This window comes from Marmota monax, unplaced genomic scaffold, assembly GCF_021218885.2.
Source record: "Marmota monax isolate L192 unplaced genomic scaffold, Marmota_monax_Labrador192_F-V1.1 WCK01_AAM20220418_F8-fsc00333, whole genome shotgun sequence".
NCBI classification, from domain to species: domain Eukaryota; kingdom Metazoa; phylum Chordata; class Mammalia; order Rodentia; family Sciuridae; genus Marmota; species Marmota monax.
This window is the reverse complement of record NW_026694397.1, coordinates 1,031,282-1,050,786: the sequence shown is the minus strand read 5'-3', so window position 1 is coordinate 1,050,786 and position 19,505 is coordinate 1,031,282. Positions and strand designations below refer to the sequence as shown.

The following is a 19,505-nucleotide window of genomic DNA, read 5'->3' as shown; positions in this document are numbered from 1 at the left end:
AATATTTTTTGTTTGGTTCACTTCCTAAGGAAACCTATACCATTAACAGTCCCTTCCCATTTTCCCCAACCCTACCAGCCCAAGGTAGCCACATTAAAATACTTTATGTCATTATGGATTTCCTTATGTTGGACATTTATGTAGAATCATAAAAAGTATGGACTGTTATGTCTGTCTTCTTTCACTTATGGTTTCCAAGGTTCATTCACATTGTAGTATGAATCAGTACTTCAGTTTTAAATCAATAAATACTATTCTATTGTGTGGCTACCATATTCTTCCATCCACTAGTAAATAATGCTGGATTGTGAATAGTGCAGTTTTGAACCTTCATGTATAAGTGTTTGTGTGGGCATGTTTTTGTTTCTCTTGGATAAATACCTAGGAGTTAAACTGGTGGATCATGTAGAAACTCTGTTTCACCTTCAGAGAAACTATCAGACTGTTTTATTTTTTGTTTGTTTCTGATCTGCTTCTTTTTACCCATGAAATGGTATACTGTGAACATGTTTCCAAAGCAGTGATTACATGGGCATCACATGTATACATCAATTCACAATTATTTTCTTTTTAATATTTTAGACAATAAGGTTCTCATATTTAAAACACTATAGTTTTTATATATAAAACAAATGTACTTAAATTCATTAAATTACAGTGTAGAAGCAAATTTGTGGACTAACAGACTGTTTCTAAAGGGGCTATATCAATTTGGTTTCCCACCAGCAGTATATGAGCGTTCCACTTTTCTCCATGCCCTCACCAACATTTGCTATTCTCAGTCTTTCTGATTATCGCTCTTATTAGTGACAGTGAAGTAGGTTTCTCATTGTGGCATTGATTTGAATTTTTCTAATGACTAATTGAGAGTTTTTCATGTATTTATTAAGAATTTGTACATATTTTTTGCAAAATGTCTATTCAGAGCCTTTACCTATTTTTATCTTATATTTTATTTTTATCTTTTCATACATATTAATGGGTATCATATGAAGTTTTAATAAATGTATGTATCATCTAATGTTTAAATCAAGTTATACATATTTATTTAGTCAAACAGTTATCTCTCTCTCTCTCTCTCTCTCTCGGTACTGGGATTGAACCCAGGGTGCTTTACCACTGAGCTACATCCCCAACATTTTTAATTTGAGACAGGTTCTCACTAAGTTGCTGAGGCTGGCCTTGAACTTGCAATCCTTCTGCCTCAGCCTCCTGAGTCACTGAGATTACAGGTATGCAACACCATGCCTGGCTACAGTTATCATTTCTTTATGATGAAAGCCCATCAAAATCCTCTAGCTTTTTAAAATGTGTTGTTGTTGTTATTATTATTATTATTATTATTGTTATCTATAGTCCCCCACTGTGCAATAGCACACCAGAACTTCTTGCTCCTATCTATAATTTTGTACCCATTGATCAGTGTTTTTCTGTCCTTCCCTTCCCTGTACTCTCTCCAGCCTCAAGTAACCACCATTCTAAGCTTCTGTGAATTCAACTGTTTAGATTCCACATATGAGTGAGATCATGTAGTACTTGTCTTTCTGTGCCTAGCTTCTTTCACTTAATATAATTAACTCAAGGTCCATCCACATGGACACAAATGACATTATTTTGTTGTTTTTTAATGGTTGAATAGTGCCGCAGTCTGGCTGGGCACAATTCAGGAGCCACTTGTCAAAAGAAACGAACTTTATTTTTAGAACACACACACCGCACCACACAGCTCCTCAGGAAAACCCTCAGAACCCAACTGCCACCACCAGCTTCCCACAAGCCTCTCAACCTCCCCCACTCCTCCTGCTCTTGAGGCCAATTGGCTGGGTCGCGTGGGCGGAGCCAAAAAAGTCCCCCAATGAGCAGCTCCGTGGTCTGAAAGGGCGGGGAAACAGCCCAATGAGCATCACCGCAGAGGAGCCAATCAGTTGGCAGCTAGAAGTTTGCTGGGGCCGCTCTGAGCCAATCATCAGCTGGCAGCTGGAAGTTTGCTGGCAGCTGGAAGTTTGCCGAGGCCCCTTTCGGCTGTGGCTCTCAACAGAATAGTATTCCATTATGTATACCATACCACATTTTTTTTAACCATTCATTGGTTGATGGACCATTAGATTGTTTCTATGTCTTGGACATTAATGAACAATGCTGCAACAAATATGGAAGTGCAGATGTTTCTTTGACATATTGATTTAATATCATTTGCATAAATATCCAGTATCAGGTTTGTAGGATCATATGGTAATTCTATTTCTAATTTTTTGAGGAACCTCCATACTGTTTTCTTTAATGATTGTATGAATTTCTTTTCCCTCCAACGGTGTATTAGGGTTCCCTTTTCTATATATCCTTGCCAAAAATTGTTATTTTCTGTCATTTTGATAAGAACCATTCTTATGTGATAATTCATTGACTTTTTTTTTTTTTTTTGGTACCAGGGATTTAATCCAGGGGTCTTAACCACTGAGCCACATCCCCAGTCCTTTTTAAAAATATTTGATTTTGAGACAGAGTCTTCCTAAGTTTCTTAGGGCCTCACTAACTTGTTGAAGCTGGTTTTGAACTCAGAATCTTCCTGCCTCAGCCTCCCAAGCCACTGGTATTAGAGGTGTGCACCTCCATGCCTGGCCTTGATTGTCATTTTGATTTACATTTCCTGATGATTAGTGACATTAGTATTTTTTAAATTTATTGCTCATTTGTATGTCTTCTTCTTTTTTTAAAATATTTATTTTTTAGTTTTAGGTGGACACAATATCTTTATTTTACATTTATGTAGTGCTGAGGATCAAACCCAGTGCCTCATGCATGCTAGGCAAGCACTCTACCACTGAGCCACATCCCCAGCCCCTTATATGTCTTTTTTTGAGAAATGTCTATTTTGGTGTCTTGTGCATTTTTAGATCAGGTAATTTTTTTCTTTTGCTATTGAGTTTTTGAGTTCCTTATAATTCAGCCAAATGTATAGTTTTAAAATATTTTCTCCTGTAGTTTTTCTCTTTACTTGGGATGATTGTTTCATTTGCTGTGCTTTTTAGTGTGTTGCAATATCATTTATCCACTTTTTATTTTGGGGTGTGGGTGTGTATGCATCTCTTGGGAGTCTTGTCCCCCAAATTGTTGCTCATTCCAATGTCCTGAAGCATTTTCCATATGCTTTGTTTTCTTGTAATCCTATAGCTTCAGGTCTTACATTTAAGTCTGGAAGCAGATTTGAGTTGATTTTTGTAACTGCTGAGAGATAAGGGTCTAGTTTCATTCTGTTCCATGTGGATACCCAATATTTCCAGCATCATTTATTGAAAAATTATTAAATAAAGCTCTAATTGTGTTCTCAGCACCTTCATCAAAAATTAGTTGGCTGTAGATGCATGGGTTTACTTCTGGGTTCTATATTTTATTCCATTGGTTTATGAGTCTGTTTTTTATGCTCATAACAGGTTATTTTGATGACTATAGCCTTGTAGTATATTTTTGAGTCAGGTAGTATAATACCTCTGGCTTTCTTCTTTCTATTCAGGATTGCTTTGGCCATTTGGAGCTTATTGTGGTTTCATATAGATTTTAGGATTTTTTTTTAGTTCTGTGAAGCTGTGTATTCCTTTGGATAGTATGGATAGTTTTAATAAAATTAACTTCTAATCCATAAACATGGGATGTCATACCATTTTTTTTGTATCCTCTTCAATTTGGTTCAGCAATATAAAAAGAATGTTCTTTGTAGAGATCTTTAGCTTATTTGTTTAAATTTATTCCTAGGTATTTTATTTTTGTAACTATTATAATTTATAATATGTAAATTTTTTTTTATTTTTATTTCAGATATACATTGAGTTTTTATTCTGAAACTTTGGTAAAATTTGTTTATTAATTCTAATAATTCTTTGGTGAAGTCCAGGGTTTTCTATATACTATCGTGTCATCTGTAAGCAACGACAATTTGACTTTCACTTTTCCAGTTTGAATGCCCTTTCTATCTCTTGCCTGATCTCTCTGGCTAGGATTTGCAGTACTAAGTTGAAAATAATGTTGACAAGTAAGCATTCTTGTTTTGTTTCAGATCTTAAATGCTTTCAGCTCTTCTCTACCTAGCATAATGTTAGCTTGGCAGCTTATTATATAAGGTCTTTATTATGTTGATGTATGTTTGTTATATGACTAATTTGTTGATGTTTTTTATCATGAAAGTGTATTGTTCTGAGTCTAGTGAGATGATCATATGGGTCTTGTCCTTCATTGTATTGATGTGGTTTTATCGTGCTTATGATTTCCATATGTTGAACCATCCTTGTACTACTGGGACAAATCCAACTTGATCATGATGAACAATTTTTTAATGTGCTGTTGGATTTGGTTTGACAGTATTTTGCTGAGGATTTTTGCTTCTGTGTTCGTGATGGATACTTCTCTGTAGTTTTATTTTTTTCTTGCATCCTTGTCTAATTTTGGCATCAGGTTAGTGCCAGTCTTGTAAAATGGGTTTTGAAGAACTCCTTCCTCTTCAGTTTTTTGGAATAATTTAAGAAGAATTGGTATTTGTTCTTCCTTAAATGTTTGGTAGGACTCAGAAGTGCCATTATTTGGTCCTAGGCTTTTCTTGGATGGAAGGCTTTTTGAAAAGTCAATCTCATGACTTATTATTGGTTTGTTCTTTGAGATGCAGGAATAGGTTGTTTGAGATCATTCTGCTTTTTTTTTTTGTTACAGGCATTGATTGCTAAAAGTTCCCTCTAAGTACTACCTTTGTTGTATCTAATAGGTTTTGTTATATTGTGTCACCATTTTCATTTGTTTCAAGAAACTTTTTAATTTACTTCTTAAATTTTTTTCTTAATACATTGGTTGTTCCAGTAAGTTGCTTAATTTCCAATTTTTAATTGTTATTGATTTGTAGTTTTATTCCATGTTCAGTATGATACCAGTTCTTTCAAATTTGGTTTTTTTTTTTTTAATATTTATTTTTTAGTTTTCGCCGGACACAACATCTTTGTTAGTATGTGGTGCTGAGGATCGAACCCGGGCTGCACGTATGCCAGGCGAGCGCGCTACTGCTTGAGCCACATCCCCAGCCCTCAAATTTGTTGAGAATTGTTTTGTGTCCTATCATATCTATCCTGGAGAATGTTCCATGTGCTAATGAGAAGAGGTGTATTCTACAGCTGTTGGATGGGATGTTCTGTAGATGTATGCTAAGTCCATTTGGTCTAGGCTGAAATGTGGCTCTCTTGTGTTTTTGTTTTTGTTTTTTTTTTGATCTGTCCCTTTAGTTTTATTAATATTTGCTTCATGTATTTGAGTGCTATGATACTGGGGTCATAAGTATTTAGAATTATCATTTCTTCTTGATGAATTATCCCTTTATAATTATTTTCCTTATCTCTTTACTGCTTTTGATTTGAAATCTGTTTTATTTGACGTAAGCATGGCTACTTCTGCTTTCTTCCATTTGCATGGAATATATTATTCCGTACCTTCATTTTGAGTTTGTGTGTCCTTACCAGTGAAGTAAGTTCCTCATAAGTGACATAGAATTGATTCTCATTTTTTAAAATCCATTCAGTTTCTTTGTGTCTTTTAATTGGAGAATTTGATTTATTTACATTTATGGTGATTCTTGACAGGTAAGGTCTTCCTACAGTGGTTTTGTAACATGTTTTCTATTTTTATTGTAGTTTCTCTTATACTTTTTGTGGTTATATGATTTACTCTAGTGGTGTGATTCAGTTCCTTGATTGTTGTTTTTGTTTGTCTCTTTTAGATTTTTCTTTGTGGTTACCACAAAAGTTACAAAAACATCTTTTGATGGTAACAAGATATTTTAAAATGATAGTAACTCAAAAAGATAAGAACAGAAACACCAATAAAAAAGAAAGAGAAAAAATATACTATTAAAACTCTACACTTGTATCCCATTCCTTTCTACATTTTGAATTTTAGATGTTTCACTTTGCATCTTTCTGTGTTGCCTATCTCTTAACATATTTTTTATATCTTTATTTATTTATTTTTATGTGGTACTGAGGATCGAACCCAGTACCTCACAAGTGCGAGGCAAGTGCTCTACCACTGAGCCACAACCCCAGCCCCCTCTTAACATATTCAATGTATTATTATTTTTATTTGTTTTGATTTTTGGTCTTCATACTAAAGATATGAATGGGTTATGCACCATGTTAACAATATTAGAGAATTCTGAATTTGTCTACATAGTTACTCTTACTAATGAGTTTTATGTTTTCCCATTATTTCTTTTTGTTCAATAACATCTGTTTCAGTTTCAAGAACTTCCTTTAGCATTTCTTGTAGAACAGATATGGAAGAGGTATAATATAATTTTGCTATGTGCAATTGCTTTTATATCAGTTAAGAGAAGGTGAATAAGCATGTATTTATACTATCATTTATAATTGCATAATTCCATTTACTGGTACTTTGTTTTTATATGTGGATTTAAATTTACATTTGGATTTTTTTGTTTTTAGTCTGAAGAATTTCTTTCAATATTTCTTATAAGGTGCATTTTCTAGCAAAGGATTAACTCAGTTTTTGTTTGTCTGAGAATGCTTTCATTTCACCTTCAATTTAAAAAAAATAGTTTGAGTGGATACGGAATTCTTGGTTGGGAGTTTTGTTTCTTTCAGTACTTTGAGTATGTCAGCCCACTGCCCTTTGGTCTCCATGATTTTGATGAGAAATCAACTGTTAATATTATTCAGGTTCCTTGATGAGTTTATCTCTAGCTGCTTTTGAGATTTTTGTCTTCGTCTTTGTCTTTAAGCAGGTTCACTATGATTTGTCTGAGTGTGGATCTCTTGTTTTTACCCCATTTGGAATTCGTTCAGCTTCTTAGATGTATACATAAATATTTTCCTCAAATTTGAGAAATTTTCCATCATTATTTCTTTGAAAATTTTTTGGCTCCAATTTCTCTCTTCTTTCCTTTTGGTACTCCCATGCTTAAAGATGTCCCATATTTCCTGGGTGTGGTGGCATACCACCTGTAATCCAGTGACTCAGAAGGCTGAGGCAGGAGGATTCCAAGTTTGAGGGCAGCCTTGGCAACTTAGGAAGGCCCTCAGCAATTTAGTGAGACACTGTCTCAAAGTTAAATAAAATAAAAATTAAAAGGCCAGGAATGTAGCTCAGTGGTAAAGTGCCCTGGAACTCAATCGGCAATAACTACCCCTCTCCAAAAAATAGATGTTTCGTATTTCTTTCAGGCTTTGTACATTTTTCTTTATTCTCTCTTTTCCAGATTGCATAGTCTCTATCAATCTGTCATTAATTCATTGACTTTCTTCTGCCAATTCACAGATCTTCTGTTGAGTCCCTCTAATGAAATTTTGAATTTCAGTTATTGTCCTTTTTAACTCCCAAATTTCCATTTGGTTCTTTTTCATAATTTAATTTTACTTATATTTATTTTTTGTGGTGCTGGGGATTGAACCCAGGGCCTTGGGCATGTGAGGCAAGCACTGTACCAACTGAGGTATATCCCCAGCCCTTACTTGTATTCTTTATTTGATGACACATTGCCCTCATATATCTTTAAACATGGTTTTCTTTAGTTCTTTGAACATATTTATAATGGCTACTTGAAGTCATTGTTAAATCTGATATTCAGTTGCTCTTATTTTTCCCCCAGTGTATGGGTCACACATTCCTGTTTTTTTTTTTCTTTTTTTGCATACCACATTTTTTTGGGTTGAAAAATAAACATTTTAGGTAATTTTAGGTTTTACAGCTCCAGATCCTGATTCCACTACCCCTTCTTTGGGGCTTTGGTTGTTGTTGGTTGTTTATTTGTTTGTTTAGTAACTTGACTGAACTATTTTAGTGAAGTCCATTTCCCCACAGTGTACAGCCTCTGGTGTCACTCCTCAGAGGGCACAGGCATGCTGTTTCTTGGAATGACAGGAGTATGAAAAGGACTCTCTTTGACCACCTCTGTCCCTAATGTCTCTGTTAAAACCAATTTAGTATCATGCCCACTGTTAAACTCCACTGATTGGTTCTAATATTTTTGACAATTCTCTGGGGCATAAATTGCCCCACTATTTAATCTAATTAAATTCAAGGAGGAGTAGTTTTGTTTTTTTTTTCTTTTGAGCAATTCCTATTTTCTTTCCCTAGTTCTTTCTGGTGACCTAGCTGGCCTACAAGTACAGGTTATTGCTCTTCAGTTAAAGGAATCACCAGATTTCTTTTATTTTCTTATTACCAAAATCTCCATTGTTTTTGCAAGAGCCCTTAGGCTTAAATCTCCTCAGACCCTTTCAAATCAAACCAATTCCTTGGGAAGACCTTCAGAGCTCTCTGTTCCTATAGATGACCTTTTTCTCTGAGTCACTACTCTGGACACTTGGCAGGTGATGTCTCCTGGTGTTCTCAGCTTTCCTCATCTGCCATGGAACCTCCTTCAAGTGAGCTGGGGTGAGGGCGATTTGACCCCACTATTTTCAACCTGCCAGGGTACAGCTTCAACCCTATGTGTGGGAGCTTAGATGAAGGGAGTTTCCTACCTCTCAGCCACACTGTCCATAAATTTAGTCTATTTTACCCAAAGTTATAGTGGATGAGATGTGCTGGTGGTCTGCCCCGCTTGGTGAAATACGCCTATTGATTGAGAACTGAGGAAGGAGAGGGCTTGTTTTCTTGGCCACATTTGCCTGGAATGGAGTGTCTGTCAAGATGAGTTGGGAAGAAGCAGGTTGTGATTCAAATGCCACACTTTCCTGTTGTTCATGAGTTTTAGTACATTTTTTAAATGAATGTTTCTTCATCTGTCATATGCCATTAGAATAATTTTTAGACAATTTAAATGGTTGTTTTTTATTGTTTCCACTTATGCCAGTTTCACTGGAGAGTGGGTCTAATGAGCAGCTCATGCCACCATCCTAAAAGGGGATTTCTTCCCCATTTCCTTTGAAGTCTTCATGTGCCCCTACCTGATCTTAGCCTAAAAGTTTTACTGCTTTTGTATTGTCTCAAAATTGTATGTTCAAAATTCAACCACTTAAAAGTTGTTTTACTGAAGGCATTTCACTTAACTTCTACATTTTGGTTTCCTCAACTATAAAATGAGGATAAATCCTCACATCAACCTTGCAGGATTGATGTGAGGATTAAATGAAGTGATATATACAAAGTATGTAGTACACAATATGAGGTAGTTGACACCACACACAATATGACTTTATTCATATTCTACCTGCTGCTACCAGTGGCTTTCAAGAAATATTTCAAGACACAAATAATAGACAATATAATGTACATGCCCACCATTTAACATTAGAAACAAATTACAAATGCAATTCAAGTCCTATATTTACTCTCTAATATATTCTGCTCCTCCTCTCTCACCAGAGGGAACCATAGTCTGAACTTGGTTTTTTCATTTCCAGGAATGTTTTCATACTTTACTTCATATATACAATAAGGAAAAAGTCATTCAGAGGCATTTCTCCCTTTGATGAAGATATAAATATCCTGTTTGTGTAAGGGAAAATTGTTTAACCAATAAAATGAGATCCCTGGCATGTTAGTTATTTATATGAGTGCATGTTCTTTTTCTTTTGATATGAGAACAGCTCTGGATAAATACCAGAAAGAAATGGTTTCCTTTAAAGACTAGACTCTCTGTGGTGTTTCAGAGAAGTTTCTGTTGTAGCCCTGTGTGCTAAATAATATTTTCTGCATTTACCTATGTTAATAATTTAATTTTTTAACTAAAGATGCCTTCAACTTTAATAATTTAAAATTTGTTACCCAATGGATTTAAAGATTTCTCAATTATTTTGAGAATCACAATACTGTTTGCTTGATTTTAATTAGTGTTGTTTTTTTAAAAAATATTTAATTTAGTTTTAGGTGGACACAATATCTTTTCCACTGAGCCACAACCCCAGCCCCTAATTAGTGTTGTTTTTTGAGAATTTTATTATACACCCTGAAAATGATGGAAGACTCACTGAAGTCTTCATAGAGCTAAATGCCTACATTCTGATTCATTTACATACAAGGGATGAAATTTGAACTTAAATACTTGGGATTTTCCTTAGATATGCTTCTGATGTAATCGCTGGTATTTTCGATGAGTCTCTTGTAAATATATGAAGACATATTAGAGGCAAAACATAGTTGGATGAAATTCACAGAAAATTCAGATTAAAATTTTATTTTTGATGAATATTTTGGCTGAAATAGGGACATCTGTGGATTTGAGTTCCTCCTTCTGCTGAATCTTTGATGCTCAGGTAACTTCTTTCTTTTGGTCTGTAGGTGGCAATCTCAAACCAGAAATGTTCACAACAGTCAACGATGACAAGACATCCAACCCTAAAATTATTTGATTGCATGCAGATGCTGGGATAAAAATGCAGTAACATGTTGCCCAAATTTGGACATGTAATTGACCCCAACCTGGTGTATCCCCATATTTACATATATTCGTATGGTTGCCCCAGCTTTTTGTTATCCCCTGGGTGAGGCCTTTGGGGATTTCCCCTATCTCTCCCCTGCTGACTTACTTAGGTAGCTTCTGTCCCTTCCTGGGAATAACTTCTCCCTTACAAAAATACCCACTTCTTTCCTGTGCTTCAGTGTAGTGGTGTAATATCCATTCTTTCCATGAGGGAGAAGGTTCCAAGAGAGCCAGGAGAGGACAAGAGTTGGCATTAAGACAGATGTGGATCTCACTTCCGTCTGTGTTGTAGCAAGCAACTACCACAAACACCCTGTGTACTTTTCCTCTTGTTAGTTTTATTCACCTTCTGTTTACCATTGTTGCCAGCAATGACGACTTTCAGAAAACCCCCCAAAAGTTCTGTATTTGCTTTGGGGGGTAAGGAGCATAGGAAAAATTCTGAGCCTCAATTCTGTTTTGCTACTGTCTTTGAGGAACCAGGAAAAAAGAGAATGGTTGCAAACAAAATGAGTTGGGACAAGAAAGAAGCAGACAGCTTACTCTTGGGTCTGGATAAATGAAAAAGGGAAAATAGGGATCCACCCAGTCCAGTGTGAGTAGCAAACCTGGGATTTTCCACTGGCCAGAAGTTGGGCCTTCCAACTCCTCTTGCTTCACCTAATCTGTCCAGGCTACAGAAATTCCCATGACAGGCTTGTGGGAAAGGAATGCGATGGGAAACAGGAATCTTTAACCCTCTTTTAGGGAGAGTCATGACCTTTCAAATTGAAAATCTACACAGAGATTCCACAGAAACACTGTTGTATGAGATGGTTAAGCTCTGTAGTGTTATGAGGTAGAATAGTTTTCTCCTGCCTTCCTATCCAACCAGGAACATAAAAGAGCCCCATCTGCTCTGTATTCTATTAGATAAATGCATGTTGAGTTTTAAACATCATTTGTACATTGAGAACTTCTTTTATTTTATCACAGCACATATACAGAACATGTTAAGCTTGAAAACTAAATCTTAACCCACAGTTGTTTCAAACTGATCATTTAAAATTATAAACTGCATTTTAAAGACAGATTGTTCTTAGTATAATGATACATATTTGCATATAATGATATTAATTTGTGTACTAAGCTTATTTGGCTAAGTAAAATGTGCTTTTTAGGATCTGCTTATAATAGGCAGTGGCCATATAAAAATAGTTTTGTTCTTTTTTGCAGTAGCAACATTTTCATGTCTGTCCATTAGCCTCTGTTTTAATCTGAGATATTGAGCTCATATTATACTGAAAACTTTAAAAATTAGTTAAGCTAGGTGTGGTGGCACGTACCTGTAATCCCAGTGCCAGATGCTGAGGCAGGAGGATCACAAGTTCAAGGCCAGCCCCAGCAATTTAGCAAAGCCCTAAGAAACTTAGCAAGACTGTGTCTTAAAAAATAAAAAGGACTGGGCCCTAGCTCACTGGTAGAACACTTGTCTCACACATATGAGGCACTGGATTCCATCCTCAGCACCACATTAAAAAAATAAATAAAGATATTGTGTTCTTCTACAAGTAAAAAATTTATTTTAAAAAATAAATAAATAAAAAGGGCTGGGGTTGTGGCTCAGTAGTAAAACGCCACTGGGTTCAATCCCTGGTACCAAAAAAATATATTGTTTAATAACATTTAGTAAGCCCAGAAATTAGTATGTTGAATGGAAAGTAATAATAAAACACCTATAAGCATTTTCTTTTAATTGCTATAACTCTTTCATCAATTAGAGTAGACTGTTGAAGATATAGCAGTCATTTAGTCATGGAAAGAAAACACAGGACTTGTTAACTCAAAAGAAGTTAGGATAGTGATTTTCTTCAAATTACATTTCTACTCAAATGCACTCTCCAAATCTGAGTTATTTTCCTAATTATATTTTACACGTGATGAATTTTTAAACCTCTATGTGATTTATGCTCTTGGTTGGAAATTAAATATCAATTGAATTTTAATTTGGGAATCATGGGTACTAGTAATTTTTAAAGATCAGATTCTGGCAAGGTGTCTTGGAATAAAGATAATAATTCATCTATTGACTAGAGTTTAAACAATCCTTTTCTGCAGTCAGGCAGGGTGGTAACATGGAATGACCTGAAGCTTTAGCTTCAGACCTGGTTATGACCCCATCATAGCTATTACTCACCCTTCCTGATTCTCAGGTTTCTCATCTGTAAAATGGAGATAATGCCTATGTTGAAATACTGTTGTGAATGTTAAACAAGAATGAATTCATGTAAAGATCCTAGCATCAAATTGTAGCCTTAACAAACCGCACCGATTTAATCAGCACAATTTTATTAGGAAGTAGGTTTTACAAATGAGTCATTTGAGGCTCAGGCAACTCACCCAGGGTCACCAAATCTGTTTTCTGATTCTAAGCCCAGGGCACTTCCTACTTCTCAGCTGCTTCTGGGACAAAACTGTGAAATAAAATACTTAGTAGCCATGGTTTGATGGGACCACCCAAATGTGATCTAGTGTTCAGTAAGACGCCCATTCCTGCCTTTCTTCTCTCTTCTTTTTAAATTGATTTTTATGGTGTTGGGGATCAAACTACATCATTTTTTTCTTTAAAAACATTTTTATATCTTTATTTTATTTATTATTTTTAACGTGGTGCTGAAGATCGAACCCAGTGCCTCACACATGCTAAGCAAGTGCTCTGCCATTGAGCTACAACCCCAACCCCTCTTTCTTCTCCCTGACATATGTGTGCTAATGCATGACTCCAAGCTACTGATGTCTTAGTTGCTTACAGATGTCCAAGGAGGAAGAGTGTTTATTATTAGTAGAGATCAACTGTGATCCACTCTATTCCCAATCCCCCATATTTGAATACCAATAACAAGTCTCTTTAAACACATTTTGCAACCTGTGGCAACATACTACAGTTGGAACCACAGCACAAGATGTGCTCTAGGAAGAATAAGTAGGTCACTTCTCAGTAGGGGGGTTCCTGTTGGGGAGTGGTGAGAAAGGTTGCTGCAATCAGTAAGAGTCTAAAAAGTTAATACTTGACCTTGTAGGCACTCAACTCACTGAGTTGCTTAGGGCCTTGGTAAGTTGCTGAGGCTGGCTTTGAACTCATGATCCTCCCACCTCAAGGCTTCAGAGCTGCTGGGATTACAGGCATGTACCACCACACCCAACTCAGAGGTTTTTGAGTAGGAAAGTAGTGGGACTTAAGTCGTGGTCTGCAGGATGATTTGCAGGTGAAAGAGTCTGGAAGCTAGGAGATCAGTTGGCCTATTGAAGCAAGCCAGATTTGGATGCAACGAAACCGATGTGATTCTGCAATCTGTATTTGGGGTAAAAATGGGAGTTCATAACTTGAATCTAATGTATGAAATATGATATGTCAAGAGCTTTGTAATGTTTTGAACAACCAATAATAAAAAAAAGAAGGCTTGGATTTAGGCTGTAGCAGAGGGAGTGGATCCAAGGAGAACTGGGACTGGTTGGATATGAATGGGCAACCAAGAAAGTCAAGGAGTCAAGGGAGAAAACAAAAATTTCAAAATATGTTGTCAGTCAGGCAGAAGATTATTAAAATGGCCAAGTGGTCCCAGGACTCAACACCCCTATGAGTGGGAAGGAGACGATTTGGAAGCATGCTAAAGGGCTGAGAGTTAAACATTTACAGGACATAGTTCACAAGCTATTATTACTCTTTTCACCATATTGCTGCCTCATGGAAGTGTTCAGGTATTCTGCAACACTGGATTCAGATCCTAGGCTAAGTAACTTTTTGGTGAGTCTTACAACATATTGTTACCTGAATGTAGGACTTTATTCTAGAACATTGCAAATGGGTGACAGGGAGTACTTAGTGAGTTGCTAATCTTAGTATTTGACCAGCAAATACCTAGAATATTTGAAGTGACTAAAAAAATATTATTTTTTTAAACTTAAGTTGAGGTCATCTGATGGTCTGTATGCCCCATCCCCCTGGGTGCAAGCTCCTGAAGGGTGTGGATTTTTGCTTTATTCATTGCTATATCCCCGTCGGAGAACAGAGCATACCACTTAGTAGATGTTTAGTCAGTAAGTGCTGACTGAGTCAAGGACATCAGAGATCATGACTGTTTGGTCACCACTTGAGTCCCCTTGCTGGGCACAGGGCCAATGGCAAAGGAAGAACTGAATAAATGTTGGTTGAATTGAGTTGAAATAAATTGAACAGCATTTTGGACCAGTTAAATAAATTTTTATTTGGTTTTATATTGTGGGAAATACAGTAAAATAATGTTTGATTGACAACTGTTTACTTGGGATAGTCAGCAGTAACAAAGCTATATTCATTTTTTGCTAGTGATGATCTGGAACAATTTATGGAAAATCAAGGTGCATCCAGCCCAGGTATCCTCATTTTAACCACAAGCCTCAGCAAGCCATTTATGCGACTGGAAAAGTATGTTACTCTTTTACAAGAGCTGGAACGACATATGGAGGTAAGGCGAGGCAAGCTTTTCTAAGCTTCTGTACCTGTATGACCCTCTGCTCTGGGAAGCAGTCAGTTTGCCTCCAAACTAGCCCTGATGAGGATCCAGAAAATGTCTATTTCAAAATTTACTCACTCCCATCTTCCTTCTTCCAAGGCTTCTACTTTACTTATTTATGTAACCAAGTAAGGTCTATTTTCTTTTGTACTAAATGTTCATGATCATTAATCCCCCTCTCTTCTTCCCAAGTCTTGGTCCTGTTTCTTGCTTCAAATCTATATTTACTTAGGTTTTCTTTTGCCTTCTCATCTGTAGATGGTGGTGCAGTCAAAATCAGACCTAGAAATCTCTGTTCTGGTCTATTAACCAAATGTATTGTGGGAGATAAAGCAAACCAACATCAGAAAATACAAACAACACATTCATTGTAGACAGGAATATTTAATCTCCAGAACACTGCAATCATTCAGCTTTCTGACTTTGGATTACAGTGGAAGATTCTGGTATTCCTTCAAGATTAATCAATGCATCCAATATTAATGCATTTCTCTGTACACCAGTACATCTACATCAAAGTCCCATCACATTTTGGCTCATAAACTTACAGTTTACATGACACAGTGTATAATCTTTTGTAAATATTAAGATTTGTGATGAAGACTGATCATTGAATCATTTTTCATCAAGAGCCCAAATCCTGTTGTGATTAAAAACCAGTCAACAGGGATAGCTCTTTAAGCTGTTCTTTGGTGATTATGCATGGGGTGTGGAGGTGTGGGTGGGAGAGGAGGGCCCCCTGGGGGAGGCTGCATTTACCCTAGTTGCTCTTCCTGTGTCTGGGGGAAGGTTTTGAGGTTTTAAAAGGGCTGATTATCTTTAAAGCAAAAGGTTGCATGCTGTCAGGCTTGTCAGCATTTGTCAGGATTGAAATCATGTACTCTGAGGGAAACCACATTCTCAGGGTGTTTGACCTGCCTGAAAGCTGGAGGCAGTGGGGAGCAGGTGAATAAAGCCTGCCGGAATGAAATTTCAGTTAGGGCTTTGAAAGGTGTTGGCCTCTGGAGGTCTTTCCATAATCAAACTGGTTGGCTGAACCGTTTGAGGTTTGCCCCTCCTTGCTTATCACAAAAATCCAGAAACCAATGGCCTAAGTTTCTGTTACTTAGTACTGAAGTACAAATACACATTTAATTGGGGAGAAAATAAAATCTCAAGCAGTAAGAAGATGCTCCCACAGCTCAGATTCTCTATTTTGCCTTTCTTGTAGTGGAGCCTGTTTCTACCCTGCCTTGTCTTTGGCTTGCTTCCCATTGCCCACCATCCTATAAGACACCTCCTTCCTGCTAGTTCACCAGTGCTGAGACACTATCTATATTTCTGATTGCTGGGCATGATCGCTGGCTAGCAGTAGAATGGAACCTGAAATTCTCAGTTGTCAACTGGTTTGGGTGACTACAAATTTTGTTATAAAGGAATACAAACCTACTTTCCATGAGCAATATTATTCTTGGCTTGAGTCAGACTCTGATAATGTTCAAGTTCAGCTCTGTATTTTCTCACCCAAAACCGGTGAGCAGATTGCATCTTCCTACTGTGCCAGCTGAGTTCCAGGGGTTAGGTTTACATACATTTAACATACACCCTTCAGGTGAGGTATAACTCCATATAACCCCTCAATGTTAGGTATATGCTATGACTTAACATGGTCCCTCAGGTAATTATTTAATTACCATATTCATTGCTAAATATTTATTATCTAAAGCACAACAGCAAAAAAGAGAAATGGGAACTCTTGCTTCAATAATTATATCTACTGTGCTGTTACTAAATGTATGCTGTGATACCTGCTGTTTTAAAAGTCCATTATACTCTATGCTAGTTTAAGGATTAAAACACAGACTGACATTTGGAATCTCAATTATTAGATAATTAAATTTTCTTTTGGTTCACTGTTCTTTGACTTTAACACAGGTATAGACTTGTGTTATCATCACTACAGTTGGGATGATTCTGTCACCCTCCAAAATTCTTGCTTACTATCATTTGGGGCCACACTTTCCTCCCACCTGGAACCCCTGGCTACTGATGACCTGTTCTCTGCTAATGTTGTTTTCAATATTTACTTTGATAGGATACTCATCCAGATCATCAGGATATTCTGAAAGCAATCGTAGCATTCAAAACACTCATGGTAGGTCATGTTTTAAGTGGAGAATGGTCACTCTTCGTTTTCTGTATTTTGTTCCTGAAAGAATGATTTGTGTGTAATATTTTCTTTATTATGCAAAGGTCTTCAGACCTTTCATGACAGTATTGCAGTGATTGTTTCATGTCATTTTGTCCTCCAAAAATCATGCTTTTCTATGAAAGGTTGCCAGGCTAAAGATATAAAGCAATCACATTTGAAGTCTTGGCCACATTAAGCATTGGTGTGTAGGTGGGGGGTTTCCTTTTGTCTTTGTCTTTACCCCCTTTCCTCACCCTATGTCTGTATAACTCGTCATTCACTGATTGGCATCAGTACTGGAATCAACTATGTCAAAGGGCTTGAGTTTGTTCTTTGCATATGAAAAAGAAATCCTTTATAAAAGGAAAAAAAAACTCTATCATCTACTAAATACAATTGCTTTATATAGATTGCTACCAAAGGTACTGAAATCTTGTATCTTGAACATCATGATTAATGTGTGTTCTTGAACCCACTGATGTAAAACAACTTGGTGCCATTTTAAAAGCAAAGAAAATTTTATTTTTGGTGATGGATTAAGTTTAGCTACATTTTTGACATTTCTGTAGCATACTGTTATTTGGATCAATGTTCAGTTATTTTCCTTGCTGTAAGTTTGTGATGCAATGTTTACCATCACCTCATTTATATTGCTGTTAAAAGATCAGTAACTGGCATATCCATGGTTAAACAGCAAGTTGAAGACCAGAGTAAGGTATTAAGTTAACATTGCTGCTGTTGTGCCTTAAAAACAATCAAATCCTGGCAGTTTCACATGGCTCCAACTAATTGAACAGCCCACTGAAACCCATGGCATTTGTTGTAATTTGTTTCTTATTTTTCCTGTGTAAATGGAATATAAAATGCCTCTTTGAAAAAAAAAAAACCTGCTTTTATTTTTGATCATGTAAAACCTGCTTTGGTGGTTGTAGTCTGTTTATTTTTGGTATAGATGCAGGAAGGTATCTTTATAATAAATTTATTTCTTCAAGTCTCCATTTAGCTGAATGAGGCAACAGAGATTTTATGGAAAAATCACTTCCAAAAAGCTATTACATTACAGTCATTTGGAAACAGTAATATAACTAACCATATACTTATTTTTGTATTCAATTTGGAATGAGGGCTGCTAAATTACTCTAAGATAGCCTCACACTTTCTAAAGCAGGGATATATATATATATATATATATATATATATATATATATATAAAGTTCACACTCCACAATTTACTGTTTGCCAGTGTGAACATAAACAGTAAGTTGTTTCTTGGTTTGAATTTTCAGTTTGTCATCATGAAATTCCGTTGTCCTCCTTTTCCTAATCCTTTTGGAAAAGAAAATTAATTTAGTATTTTTATAGCAATCTAGTATTGCTCCCTCTGCACAGAGCAGAGTGGTGCATATGTTTCATTATAAGCTCAGTTTGGTTCCCTGTGCCATAAAAATGAATTTACATTTTTCTTGCCAGTCTCTTTTCTATAAGTCTTGTAGCTTTTGTTTGTTTGTTTGTTTTTGTTATTATGAGGATGTTACCTTGATGGAAAGTGAAGATATGCTAGAAAAATAAAATTACTTTGTAATAACTAAAGCCCTATTTATACCAAGATAGACAAGATGGCAAGGATCTAGAGCAGGGTACCAATCTACAGATCTAAATCTGTCAGCTGTTTTCCTGCCTCTGCTTTATCTGATTCCACTACTTGTCCTTCTAGACTCTTACAAGGAGGGACAAACAAACCCTTTCTACCCTTCGATCTTTTTTTTGGTGTGTGTGTGGAGCTGGATTGAACCCAGGGCCTTTTGCATGCAAGGCAAGGACTCTACCAACTGAGCTGTATCCCTAGCCCTCTACCCTTCTATTTTGATGCTTTGGTGAAATGAAAAGTAGTTCATCCTCATATAACTTTTAGGAGCTCAAAGCTTGAGACTGAAGATAGTGGATCTTCTGTCTGTCAGGAATGGGTCTGTTCATGGAATTCAAGGTGAAGAATAGTGGGATTCAGTGAATGTGAGAGGCAAATGTCGCACCTTACGTTGATCTTCTGTTAGGTTTGATAACTTTCACTGATCTGTTTCATAAGAATTCCTGTTTTGCAAAAATGTGCTCTGTTTTGGTTCTTTAGGGACAGTGCCAAGATTTGAGAAAGAGAAAACAGCTGGAGTTACAGATACTTTCGGAACCTATTCAGGCATGGGAAGGGGAAGATATTAAAACCTTGGGAAATGTGATTTTTATGTCACAAGTAATGGTGCAGTATGGAACATGTGAGGTAAAGTGCTTTAAATATTAACATTTTCTTCTATGTTTCATATTTTTCTTCCTTTATTTGTCCTTCTATCAAGGACAAATGCTTGAGTATTCAAATCAGAAACTGAACACCCCTTCT

The 19,505-nt window shown here is 36.3% G+C and overlaps 1 protein-coding gene across 4 annotated transcripts in view; it reads left to right on the top strand.

Moving 5' to 3' along the window:
* Positions 1-19,505, top strand: part of Arhgef6 (Rac/Cdc42 guanine nucleotide exchange factor 6) — a 47,137-nt gene that overhangs the window by 8,017 nt on the left and 19,615 nt on the right. For all 4 annotated transcript variants that reach the window (XM_046468142.2, XM_046468141.2, XM_046468140.2 and 1 more), the window contains exons 4-6: positions 14,760-14,898; positions 17,021-17,080; positions 19,242-19,388. In XM_046468142.2, coding sequence (XP_046324098.1) covers positions 14,760-14,898; positions 17,021-17,080; positions 19,242-19,388 — 346 coding nt within the window. The remainder of the gene's footprint in view (positions 1-14,759; positions 14,899-17,020; positions 17,081-19,241; positions 19,389-19,505) is intronic.